This window comes from Stylophora pistillata, chromosome 12 (genome assembly GCF_964205215.1).
Source record: "Stylophora pistillata chromosome 12, jaStyPist1.2, whole genome shotgun sequence".
NCBI classification, from domain to species: domain Eukaryota; kingdom Metazoa; phylum Cnidaria; class Anthozoa; order Scleractinia; family Pocilloporidae; genus Stylophora; species Stylophora pistillata.
Window position 1 is genome coordinate 9,479,017 of NC_142530.1, and position 12,910 is coordinate 9,491,926.

General features: G+C 40.0%; 1 protein-coding gene across 3 annotated transcripts; it reads left to right on the top strand.

Moving 5' to 3' along the window:
* The first annotated feature begins 559 nt into the window (after positions 1-559).
* Positions 560-11,956, top strand: LOC111328523 (solute carrier family 23 member 2). 3 transcript variants are annotated; one of them, XM_022932984.2, is made up of 13 exons: positions 560-943; positions 1,188-1,289; positions 4,065-4,184; positions 5,334-5,491; positions 6,017-6,108; positions 6,955-7,007; positions 7,492-7,648; positions 8,844-8,868; positions 9,009-9,123; positions 9,285-9,441; positions 9,877-10,130; positions 10,604-10,877; positions 11,329-11,956. In XM_022932984.2, exons 2-13 carry the CDS (start codon positions 1,260-1,262, stop codon positions 11,637-11,639), a joined length of 1,746 nt encoding a protein of 581 aa, XP_022788719.2. In that variant the 5' UTR covers positions 560-943; positions 1,188-1,259; the 3' UTR covers positions 11,640-11,956. The 3 variants fall into 3 exon arrangements, with proteins under 3 accessions (XP_022788719.2, XP_022788718.2, XP_088598090.1); XM_088741964.1 differs by lacking the exon at positions 560-943 and adding an exon at positions 3,911-3,947 and having other exon boundaries at positions 1,158-1,289; XM_022932983.2 differs by lacking the exon at positions 560-943 and having other exon boundaries at positions 1,134-1,289.
* The last annotated feature ends 954 nt before the right edge of the window (positions 11,957-12,910 follow it).

The window sequence follows — 12,910 nt, forward strand, 5'->3', positions numbered from 1 at the left end:
AGTTTGAACAAATATCAATTAAATCAAACACAGAAAAAGGCTTCGGTCAAAATCTAAACATCACTGTCCAGAGATAAACAAACAAAACATGCATTCAGTTTATTCGCTTATCAATTTGTAATAACTCAGTACAACCGAAAATTTAAAAGTCAATCGGCCCGGAATCGAAGTGAAAAACGTTGGTTCAACGCATCGGGCGAAATATATATGGTATATGAGGGAATTTGCAGATCCTAGTCATCCCATTCGGCCAGGCTTCATCGACTGAAGAATAATTTGGTGTTATCAACTGAGTTGACCAGCTTTAGAAACTCGCTAACCGGCACTAAAACCAAATTATGTTCCAGTCCATGAAAACCAAATTATCTTGTAATATACATTGTAATATACGCTTAAGTTCTTTGAAATGAATGTACATGTCATAGGTTTTGAATCTTGAATTTTCAGGATCTGTGTCAATTGAGGAGTAAACTGAGTTTAACTAAGCGGGGGGGGGGGGGAGAAGATGTCTATGACTCAGCGCCTTTGTTTTTTGAGTCTGTTTTCGCGACATGCAACACTACACGCACTCAGAGAACATATTGACACAAAAGAGATATAAAACATATAAGAGGCACTGACAAACCTAGACAAACTAGAATAGCAATCAAAAAGCGATGGCGAACGACGAAATTTAAGAATGTCGGCCAAATATTTCATGGTCACGGTTTCAACTCGTACTTTATTGATCTTCATCTAAAATTGGAATGCGTGAGCTGGAGTTAATATAATTGAAAACACATTAAACAAACACTCTACAACTTCTGCTTTGACATGCTGTTTTGACAAGTAAGCTAACTTTGAATATTCCGTCACCGAGTCCCCAGAGAACTTGGGAAATCTGCCGTTTGTAACAACGAAGCCGATTAGCGAGAGTGAGAGAAGATTCGATAAACTGACTGAGGTACGGAGTTATGAAGTCTTTCTGCTTTAGAGTGAAGCCTTCCTTCAAGCTTTCAATATTTTAACAAGCAAATATTATTCGGTCAGAATTTGAGTTTATTTTGGTGCGTTATCCATGGTGATTCGAGAACGATTGCGTCAAAAAACTCTTAATTCATTCATCTGACATTTTTTTGTTGATTTAATTTACAAATATTAGTCCAGTTGCTGAAACTTTGAATATTTACGATCATGCAACCTTTCAGCAATAAACCGGGAGTCCTTCATCCAGAGCTGTGTTTCAAAGGAAATCATCAAGGCCAGGGTGTGTGAGAGCAATGGAACGAAACGAAAAACAAGACATCGAGGTTAGTCACCAGCGACAGATTACATGTAATTGTGATGTTCATGGCCTATAGGGTCGGGGCTCCTAGTGTCCATAATGCTACACGATTAAGACATAATGAAACTAGCTGTTCTTGATGGTCTTTTGGCCTGCACTGAGTCCTGCGGTGCTAGAGTTCAATTTAGCCACTTTTATTGAATCAAAGGGGTTTTTCTGATCAGGAATAAACTCGAGTTGTGAAGTTATAACTGCCAGATCTCCTATTCTAGTTTGTTCTTTTTTTAAGCTAGTGACGCTGGTGATCCATTTGGTTCTCGATGAAAATGAAGGCATCAGAGCCCTGTAAACAAAATTACTCCTTTCGTGTTGTAGCCGCTCTAAACTTCCACGGTAGTGACTTATTACTCTGAGACACGCTTCCTGTTCACTGCGTGATGCAGACCCCTCTTGCCTGCGTATCAGGCTGTCTGGTTGTTATGCTAAAGAAAAAAAAGAAAAAAATCGAATTTCAAAATCGCCATGTTCGACCCCCTTCACTCTCCTCGACTAAGTTAAGGATTCCCACCAGGGTCAAAATTGTCCTCTAGTACAACGTGCTGAAAGGTCAAAATTAATTGATATTTTTTGGTAAAGTTGAACCTCGTCAATAAAACCATTGAGGAGACCATGAGAGATGACCTTATGTGTGTTGAATTACTTATGTCAAAAATAGCACTTTTTATAGAAGTGAAATATCAAAGAAGGAAGACAGAGCTTAAAATCCAACTAAATTGTTGGTAATGTACAAACAGCCTTTGTTGTCTAAAAATCGCGGTTCTGGCATTGAAAACATACCTACAAATGTACATAAACTTGATTAAAGTGTCTTAGTATGTACCGTAAGGCTTGTTGGGGACTCTACCAAAAACTTATATTGAATTGCAAGGAATGATATTGACAGTTTCAAGGAAATTAATGTTCAAAACCCATCGTATTTGATAGACACTGTTGTTAACTGCACACAAAGTTGGACAACATTGTTATGACAGATCGCCTACATACAGTTACGGCCCTAAGGACATCGACTGGTGGTCAATTAGAGGTTTCATCACCTCTCCAAAAGAAGTAAAACTACAACACGCAGTTTATTGAAAAGAGTCTGTGATGACTTTGTACGTGTAACGGGCTCAGGTCCACGTAAGCTTGTTTTGATTTTTGAGACAATTTGTCATGGGCTTTCCCCAGGGAATACTAGAACTGTCTATCGTATCACGAGGTTGTCGTCTGAGCAGGGGTCCCTCAGTTAAAGGGTTTCGACTGTTTATATATACTCACTTCGACCTCTGAGAGTATTTATTAGTACTGGTCGTGGCATTTGTCAAGGAAGTCGATAAAAAATTGTTCTCCACTTTTTCCTTCTTGGTTTTCTCATTAGTCGGGTAAACCTTTGAAAACCTCTCATTAGTCTGGTAAACACACCAATTCCTTTGAATAATGTCTTCTGTAGGAAGTCTTTTAGAACGTCGCGCTGCTAAAGGTTTCTTCGCACTAGCGCTATTTAATCATCCCAATAGGCTACAAACGTATTTTTTTTTAACATTTTGGATAGGGATGAACATAAATAAACGGGAATTAATGCGATTCAATATCACGCGTTGCTAAAATAGCTCACCAGTATTTTTGATGAGCGAACACTTCGTCAAAACCCCGCGAAAAATGTCGGCTCGCTTTTCTGGAATCTAAAAGTAGAGAAGGGTTGAAGAGATAAATGAATTTTTTCACCAACAGCCCGGGGTGGTCGATTTTGGCGAAAACACCGAAATTAAACCCGAGGGCTCGATAAACAATATCGCTAATTTGCGCTCCTTTGTAGGATCCCAAAATATAACCCTCTGAAAAAAACTAACAATGTGTCCATTCCACCGATAAAAAAGATGAGGTCAGTCCATAGCCTCTCACGAAACAAGTTATTTTAACTTGATTTTAGTCAATAAAGGAAGTCTGTCACAATCAGATGTCACAGTTTCCGCCCTGTGAACTGTTGCTGAGGAAATACCGTTTACATTTTTCCTGAGTCATTTTCGTCAACAAAGCTAATTTCTTTGTCATTCAGAAATGCCTTCACTCACGACATTAGGCGATGGTTAAGCCTTCTGCGGACGTCTCTCAAGAAAAAGATATTCATGAATAAATTAAGGGGCTTCTTTCTTGTTAAACGATAAAAATAGATCTCACCTGAAAGCGTTATAAGAGCTTCCTTACATTGGTATTGGGAAAATGCATGGAAATGATATATTAATATGAGCCGTTCAGTAAAAAAGTTATAATAAGCTAGTTGATCACTTTCTATGATTTCTTTGGCGGTCTTACTTTACCAGTAGAATTCCTGTTACCTTTTCTTACTGTGATCGTGAATCTGACATGAAGATAGATGTTTCTACGTCAACTACAATTTGTAGTTGGATATTAGAATGTTTCAATTATGTTTGTTTGATCGATATATAGGGAAGAGGATTGCTTGCATGACCTACAGGAATCGATCCAGTACGGGAATTTCCTGGAAATTACTCTTCTTAAATTTTCAACCCTTTGTTATTTTCGTTTTTGAGTTGACTCCATGTCGAATTCCCGATCAAAATATCTTCATCTTCATTTTAAATTTAGCACCTTCAAGACCTCTTTCTTTAGGATGACTTTAAAGGTAAATAACTTTTACTTTCCGTTCTTCGAAATGAATTTTAAATTAGATAACTTGTTCTAGGAACAAAACATTTTGTTTCCCAGTATTATTAATCGAACTTTTGGTCTTCATTCCAAGGTATCCGTGCCTAATGCTGAACCGCAGTTAGAGACCGCAAAGAAAAAGAGACCTCTTGGCTTGAGTTACCTTATTGACGAAAATCCGCCGTGGTATATATGCTCGTTGCTTGGATTTCAGGTAAAAGGCATTCAAATGAGGTAATTTTCAATTAAGGGTCAAAAGTAATCCCGCAGTTCTTTTGGTTTTGCTCTACTTCAAACCGTGTTCGGTCACGAAAAATTTGGTCTGTCATTGGTCAGGAAGCTGGAGTGCGCCCTTCTCTCAGCCAATGGCAATAAGCGCTCTTCTCTCAACCCATGGCAACAGAGCTACGATAAACCGCCACTTGATCACTTGCATATTACTGCTTTTCAAATAGTTTCCTTGTTTTTTTCATTTGAATTTTTTTCCTTCTGGCTCCTTGTCAGCCCAACAGCTTTCGTTCTGTTGAATAAAGGCTGATAGTTTCGAAAGAAACTGTTTGGGGCTGCGTCGGTGGGAGTAACGAAATAATTTGGATATATCAACAAAGTTGAAATGGTAAATTGGCCACCGTAATGATTACAAAAGCTGACGTTTCGAGCGTTAGCCCTTCGTCGGAGCGAATGACGAAGGGCTAACGCTCGAAACGTCAGCTTTTGTAATAATTACGGTGGCCAATTTACCATTTCAACTTTGTTGATATATCCAAATTATTTCGTTCTGTTGGGCTGTTAGGGACCGTTCACCGGGACCGGGGAGGGTTAGAGGATTTTGTTTGTGTTACGATGGAATTTATCTGATTTCACCCTTACCCCCCCCCCCCCACCCATACGGCTATGTTATGTTCTTATGATTACCCCTCATTGGCAGGTAATTGGCCGACAAATTTATGCCCCCCTTTATACTCTGTTAGCGTCGACGTATCCCCCATCCGCTCCCTCTGAAAACCATGAGATCCCCCCCCCGGCCCAAAATCCTCTACCCCTCCCCGCCCTACAAAACTTTCTACAAACCAAGGAGATTACAGTGCTAGTCCCGTCACCGGAAGGGGGTTGGGGAGAAGGTCGAAGAGGGGTTATCTGCCAAGTTTTCAACGAGCATGTTCCACTTGGGAGGGAGGGGTAGGGGGCTGGTGAGTTCTATTCTCCCTCGTGGTCGTTTTTTGGTCTCGAATGGCAACACGCTAGTGACATGCATTATGAATCAGGTCCTCGATATAAGTGCACCACCCTATAATAAAAATTGCTTTCTTAGTCTTTGTTTATTCGTTTTATCGAGTTTTTACTCGTTTTCTTGTTATTTTAGCATTTCCTGACCATGCTGGGATCAACGTTGGCCATTCCCTTCATCATCAGTGGTCCAATGTGTTTCGCAGATAACCCACTTGTCATAAGCGAAGTACTGAGTACCATATATTTTGTTTCTGGATTTGTAACCTTGCTACAAAGCACTGTCGGAGTGAGGTATACCATTTTATAACATAAGCACATTTTTGATCATTCTCGAAAAAGTTTGAATGGTTCGTTACATGAACATAACACAATTGTGGGGATTGGGAAGGTATAACTGAAACGCCCAATTCTGCTACAACGGATTCTTGTGTGATAAAGTTTACATGCATAATTCAATGGTTCATTTTGTACACCGTGGAAAACGGGGAAGCCTTCAGTTAGCGTGTGACACTAATACTAAATCTTATTGCCTGTGTCCAGTGGTTAAACTACTCTATTTGCATTGAATGGCTCCAGCAATTTTAGTCTGGGCCCGCTTGTATAACGCTATCTAACGGATAAACTGCTATTGGCCGGATAAGTGAAACATACTGCGCTATCCACCGGGTAGAGATTCATCCAGTGAAGAGCGTTATCCAACCTACGAATAACCGGGGCCTAGAATGCTGCGCGCAAACCACTAAAAAACAAGGTATTAGTCAGAAAACGGTTGTTTAAATCTTTTTCTCAGCCATGATAATTCTTTATTTTCACAAGACTACCGATCGTTCAAGGTGGGACATTTGCCTTTATTACTCCGACGTTCGCCATCTTGTCGTTGCCGCAGTGGACTTGCCCCAAAACTGAAGGTCAGTTTAGTTGCGCATTTTTGGAAACTAACCGAGAAACTGGGTCGAGAACCTCTAAACGAAGCCAAGTAGAAACTAAATCTCACAGTAGAAGTAGATATGGTCTTTTTTATACGAACCTGCGATAGATATTATGCCAGTTGCCCATTAGGAGTTGGTAAACTGAGAACAGTTAAAAATGAAAAGATCTGTTTTTGTATCTCTTTTCACAGAGGTTTACCATTACACCTCGTCCTCGTGTTGTAAACTCAGTTCTCCTTGTGGTCCAACTCCACATGGAACGTCGGTCCCTGTCCTCAATTTGTATTTCTAATTAGATTATATTAATTGGGATTTCAAGGCAAGATAAGAAAGTTTCGTATCAAAATATCGATTGAGCTTTGTTGTTAAATTTTAAGTGTTTTTCAATTTTCTACTCGTCTTTTGCGCAGAAAGAAGGAAACAAACAAAATCTACAAAACCGAAGAAAATTTCCCGCTGATGCTTGATTTAACCTGGAACGAGTGTTTCAATCTACCCTCTCTAACGCACTTGTTCTTAGGGCACAAGTGGTTTACACTCCTCCTTACTTAAGTGTTCTTAAGGCGCGAGTGGACGTTGTCTCTCCGAGTGCTTGCTTGACAACAACTTGCAACCATTACACGGCGTTAATCCTTGAGAACGGGTCCCTTTATGGATCTGAGCATTCTGAAACCTATTTCGAAAACGGTAAATCACTCACAGTTGCTGTGGTAACATTTTCATGAAAACAGCCTGTTTCATTTATGTTGTCTTCAAATTGAAATAGACGTAGTGTTTCACGGAGGATCATCTCTGATACAAGTTTCATCTTGTTTTCCTTCACAGGAGGTGGTAATTCAACTACCGACAATGAGATTTGGAAGCCTCGTATGAGAGAGGTGACTGATGAATCCAACATTTGACATTGTAGACTACGGGTAGTTTCTCCTTTTCGGCGAAATCCGTCGCAGGAATTAAAAAAAATAAAAATAAATTGATGTTAGCGGGGTGCGCTACCACAATTTTTATTTATTTTTTTTTTCTTATTTATTTTTTTATTTTATTATTCAACGGACTTACCGGAATGAAAGAACCGCTCGTAGTCTTTTTGACATGTTGTTCCGACTAAGTGTGTTTATTTATAATTGATGGATTTTGACAAGCATATTTCTGGAAATATATCAACCAGTCTGTCAGTTGATTAGTCGGTCGCTCGGTGAATCATTCAGTAAATCGATCGGTCGGTCTGTCAGGCGGTTGGTCGCCGGTCTGTCGGTCGGTCAGACACTCAGCCACTTAACAACACAAGCAGTGTATTATGCGCACTTCGGTGTCTTTATTTCAACCTTTGACCTTTTGCTATTATCTCCTGCTCTCCATCAGATCCAAGGCGCCATAATGGTCTCGTCATTATTTCAAATCTTTATCGGCTTCACTGGCCTCGTTGGTTTGCTTCTTCGTTTCATTGGACCGCTGACCATAGCACCTACGATCACGTTGGTGGGTGTGGCACTCTTTAGCGTAGCAGCAGACAAAGCAGGTAAATATGAAACATTGAAATAATCGATTCAATAGAAGACACACAGGGCTTGCACTGTAAGTATCCCAGAAAGCTTCATACAATTCCTTATAATTTGATTATAATGAATTGTATGGAGCTTTTTCAGCGTTAGTCGTGGCGCAGCGGGTGTTGTCATGTATGATCCTTGCGAGGATCATAGGCGACAACACCTGCTGCGCCTCGACTAATGCTAAAAAAGCTCCATACAACTCCGTTATAATTTTATTATAAGGAGTTGTATGGAGCTCTCAGAGATACTGACAGTGCAAGCCCTGTGTGTCTTCTCGTGGATGTTTCATCCATAACCAACGAAATATCAGTATTTTTGATAGGTAAATCTTGTGATATGACCTTTCCTCGTTGACTAGATACGCCCTCTTGTACCCAGACCATGAAACTTGCACATATAATAATGAGAGCGGTTCTAAAGTGAATCATAAGGCTCTGTTTACAGATTAAACTGAATTATGTCGCTGTAAGTTTGGTAGGCCGTCATTTTTAATTGCTTTACTCATAACGGCGACGTTTGTATATTTGCTTTGAGTAAAATAATCGAGAAAGTACGCCCGTTCTCATTAGTCAAGTGGCCAGTTTAGATGAGAGCATTTGAACATAGTTATGATGTCACACTTTTCGTGTTTGTCAGCACAACTTGGAAAAATTTCAAGCTCAAAGCTTTCACAATACTCGCAAAGTAATTTTAAATACAAATACAAAATATTTAAAGGGAGAAAAATTTGGCAAATTTTTATTTCGGTTTTAGTTATTTAATTTCTTCCCCCCTGATCCCAAGGAAATAAAGAAAAACACGGAAGTTTATAACAAGCGGTTCACGAAAACGCACATATTTTAAACAATACGGTATTTTTCTGTCAAATTTACTGCCGAGGATTCGAAGCTTAAATCTAAACACTCGGGATCGCAAGAGGTTTGGAAGAATTCTCTAAAGTTATGCTGACCCTCAACTGCGTCTCAGGTTTGCATAATTTTCTTGAATTCTCCTAATCCTCCACGTGTTTAGGTGAGAGTATTTAAACACGGAAAAAGTTATCAATTGCTTATATCTCTGTTCCAAGTATCTTTAGCTCCTCTGTTTTCATTCATAAGTTTTAACTCAGAAAACGAATAGAAAGAGAATAGAAGATGACTACGTTTCACTGTTTTTCTCCGACAGGGAATCATTGGGGAATCTCTATGACGTGAGTGTATCTACGGTCCTTCTGGGTTTATATAGCTCATGGCTCCTTTTGATTGTTTGATTTCGCAGTGCCTCTGTTTTAGTCTGTCTGTTGTCAATTTAATTAAGTTAAGATTTTCTCTTCTTTCTCTGTTGATTTAGGACTGTCGTCTTCATAGCTGTGTTTTCACAATACCTCACCAATGTTAAGGTTCCAGTTCCTGCTTACAGGGGTGGGCTAAGGATTGGCCATTTCCCTTTGTTCCGGTTATTTCCAGTAAGTGAAGAAGAAGTTAAAGATTCTTAGCTTTGATAACAGGATTATCATGCTTCACGTCTTTCATCAATTTGTGTTTCATTCGGTAATTACGATTACGGACAAAAGTAACTTTGTCCGTGATCAATAATGCCTCTCTTTCTTCATCGTATTTCTTTCAGATAATTCTGGCAATCGCAGTATCGTGGGCTCTCTGCGCTGTCATCACTATAGCAGGAGGATTCCCTTCTAATCCAAACAATCCCCAGTACAAGGCAAGAACAGATGCAAGAATTACTGTGTTAAAAGAAGCAGAGTGGTTCAGATTTCCTTACCCAGGTGGGGAATTTTCTTTACACGTTTATGCGCATGGATGTTGGTAGACATTGTGGCTAAATGTATGGCGCGCTAGGTACTGGGTCGAGAGGCCGGAACTGGAGAGCTGGGCGAACTTGCGTTTTGCTCTTGAACAACAACACATTACTCTTACATTGACTGCCTCTCTCCACCCAGGAGTATAGAGGACTACTATCAAACTTTCAGGGAAGAGTAAAAAAAAATCAGGAATGAATTGCTTTCTTCGATGGCTGCCCCATTCCTCCTACTTAGGAGCCATGTGGCTCATCGGGCCGGCGCTTTTATTGGGTCACAATCACCCAACACCGCGGGTAGCAGCGCTTATTGATGCAGGACGGGAGAATGTTTTTTTCATTTTAGTATTTTCAGTATGTTACATTGTAATTAAAATCTTCGTGAATGCTGACCGCTCTTCAGGTCAGTGGGGAATGCCAACCGTCAGTCTCGCAGGCGTTTTTGGGATACTCGCTGGAGTTTTGGCATCCGTTATCGAGTCCGTGGGTGATTACTACGCATGCGCGAGATTGGCAGGAGCACCTCCACCCCCAAAACACGCCATCAACCGTGGAATTGGAATAGAAGGAATTGGATGTCTTCTGGCCGGAGCTTTTGGTACCGGGAATGGTACAACGTCATACAGTGAAAACATTGGGGCCATTGGAATCACCAAGGTATTAAGGGAAACATTTTGTGTTGCTGTTGTGCCACCCAACACGATAGGCTGTAATTGTGTTAAACTTGAGCTTATCATTGAGACGCAAGCGATCAAGAATCCTTTCTTCTAGGGAACGAAAAACTAATCCACGAAAGTGTGCCTGGTGATATTGATGCATTTATGAAGCGCATTCTCCATTATTCTCCATATTAGTATGCCCTAACGCGTTTTGCAATCCTTTGCGGGTGACTTTGGCTAGACAGTTTACAATTTACAACTTTTGAGAGAGAATTTTGCTGGTTCCCCAATTCAGGAATTTTTGGAAAGTCAGGCCACAATTCTAGAAGCTACTTTCTCTTTTGCGTGGGTTTTTTAGCGTTCCATGTACCCTCTTCCTCTTTTCACGACACATTAACTTTACATTGTCAATAATCCTTCACCAGGCTTAAGTTTTTCAAAACTTGATACTACTTTTATTATCTTTCTAAGGTTGGAAGTCGCCGAGTGATTCAGTATGGGGCGATAATTGTCATGATCATTGGCGTTGTCGGGAAATTTGGAGCTCTATTCGTCAGCATTCCAGACCCCATCGTTGGTGGAGTTTTTATGGTCATGTTTGGAATGATTGCCGCTGTTGGAATCTCAAATCTTCAATTTGCTGACATGAATTCCTCCAGAAACCTGTTCATTGTTGGATTTTCCATCGTATTTGGATTGGCTCTACCTCACTATATGGAAAACCATCCTAACGCTATTGACACAGGTATTCGTCTTTGTAAATTTCTTTTCCTGCTTTAGAACTCGGATTGTTGTACTTGGTCTTGACTGTATCTCTGCACATGCGCATAACAAGCTTTTAGTAATTTAGCCCAAAATTATTATAAAGCGGTTTCGTTGTCGTTTCGAGAAGTTTCGTTTCAATATACGCAAAGCACGTACTTCTGAGGACACTAGAGATTGATATAATTTCAAAGAACTACCCAAACCTGCAAATGTATTTATCTACTGGCAATTACTGGCCCAGCTCAGCTGCAAACTGGTTTGAATGGGGGCCTGCCTGCATGCATTCATTTCGCTTTTCTCGAATTGTTCTTTTAATCATCCCCACCTTTTAAAAGTCTTTTAGTTGAATACTGCTGTTAGAGGCATCAAATAAATGTGTAACATCTGTAATCGAGTGGTTTTACAAAGCGTGCATGTTGACTTCCTCTCAGGCGTTACTGAAGTTGACCAGATCCTGACAGTCCTGATGAAGACGAGCATGGCAGTAGGCTGCATTACTGCTTTGATTCTAGACAACACTATTCCTGGAACTTTGGAGGAGCGCGGGCTCAAGTCTTGGAGGTGTACTATTTCAGATGAAAACGATGGAAACTCTCAAACAGCCTCGATAAGAGTCTATGATCTGCCATTTTTTTTAAAACGTCTTGGTGACTGCGAAGCTGCAAAATATATACCATTTTTACCGTACAACCACAAGGAGCGAGACGACAGACATGACATTGAGTTAGAATATGCTACTTGAAATCTTTAGAAAGGGAGACCTCGCTCATCTGTCTTCGAGACACGGTTGGGTATGCTCTAATGCCTTTAAATATAAGATGGTGTCACTTCTGCACTTTTTCGTACATATAATGTTGCACTAAGCATTAAGAAAAGGATCCGAATGGATAACAGATCAGTTACTATGATCTGTTTTTTTTTGTGGAATCAAACTCTCGACTGTCATTAAAAGCAAGTTCAAGTGAAAATGCAATCTTCTTTTAGCTTGATTTTAACAGGCTGCTTTAAGAGTTCGATACTCAGTTTCCATTCAAAATAAAGCGTTATACTTTCAAACTTTTTTTTTGCTGGTCCTGATTACAAGATCACGAAAAGCTCTCACGTTCCTTGATTTAAAAGCCTAGGAACTTTAAACGGTCAGTGTTCAGAGCTGCAAAAACTTCAGTGACCGTCAGGAAAATAATCTTCCCCCCTTCTAAGGAGAGGAAAACGCTCAGTGACCTATTGAAAGTTGTTAAAAATTGTAACCCGCAACATTTCAGTAAGATTATTTGGTTTTATTAACAGAGTTGCTAATTAATAGATAGTGCACTATTCTGTTGCAAAGCACACAGGAAGCGGCTAGAGCACGAAAGAAGGGTAGGGAGAAACACAAGATGTAGTCGAGTGTTTCTCCTCACTTCTTGACTGAGCGTGAAAACGATTCACTCAATTTTTTCTTTGACAATTTTAGTCTCTGCTCACCTTATAATAACGTCGATTACGGCGCTTGGCATATTTACGAACCTTTGTTTGGTTCTTCTGTTGCTACTTGTCGGCTCGCTTGTTCCGAAGTTTCTCTTTCAATTAACGGAAAAAGGTAGAGAGAAGTCCGAGAAATGGTCAGACATAGTACAAATTGGCAGGCGGCTTGACAGCTTTAGCTCAGCTCCGTGTTTTGCACTCTGATAGAGCACGCTCATTCAACCAACGACAGCGTGCGTCATATTCGACTTTATTATAATAGAAATTGGCCATCGTGAAGAGTTTCTAAACATGACGCTCTGACGAAGGACTAACGCTCGAAACATCAGCTTTAGAAACTCTTTATAATGGCCAATTACATTATCAACTCAATTCATAAAACCTAATTATCTTGTTAAAACCCCCACCAACACTGCACCACAGTTCTGCAATACTTTACTCCCTTCATTCAATAATTGAATACTTAGTGCTTCTTTCACAGACTTCTCTCCAAAAGCTCTTCTTGCTAAAACTCCTCTTATCTCACTGTTTTTCTGTCTAGAGGATTCC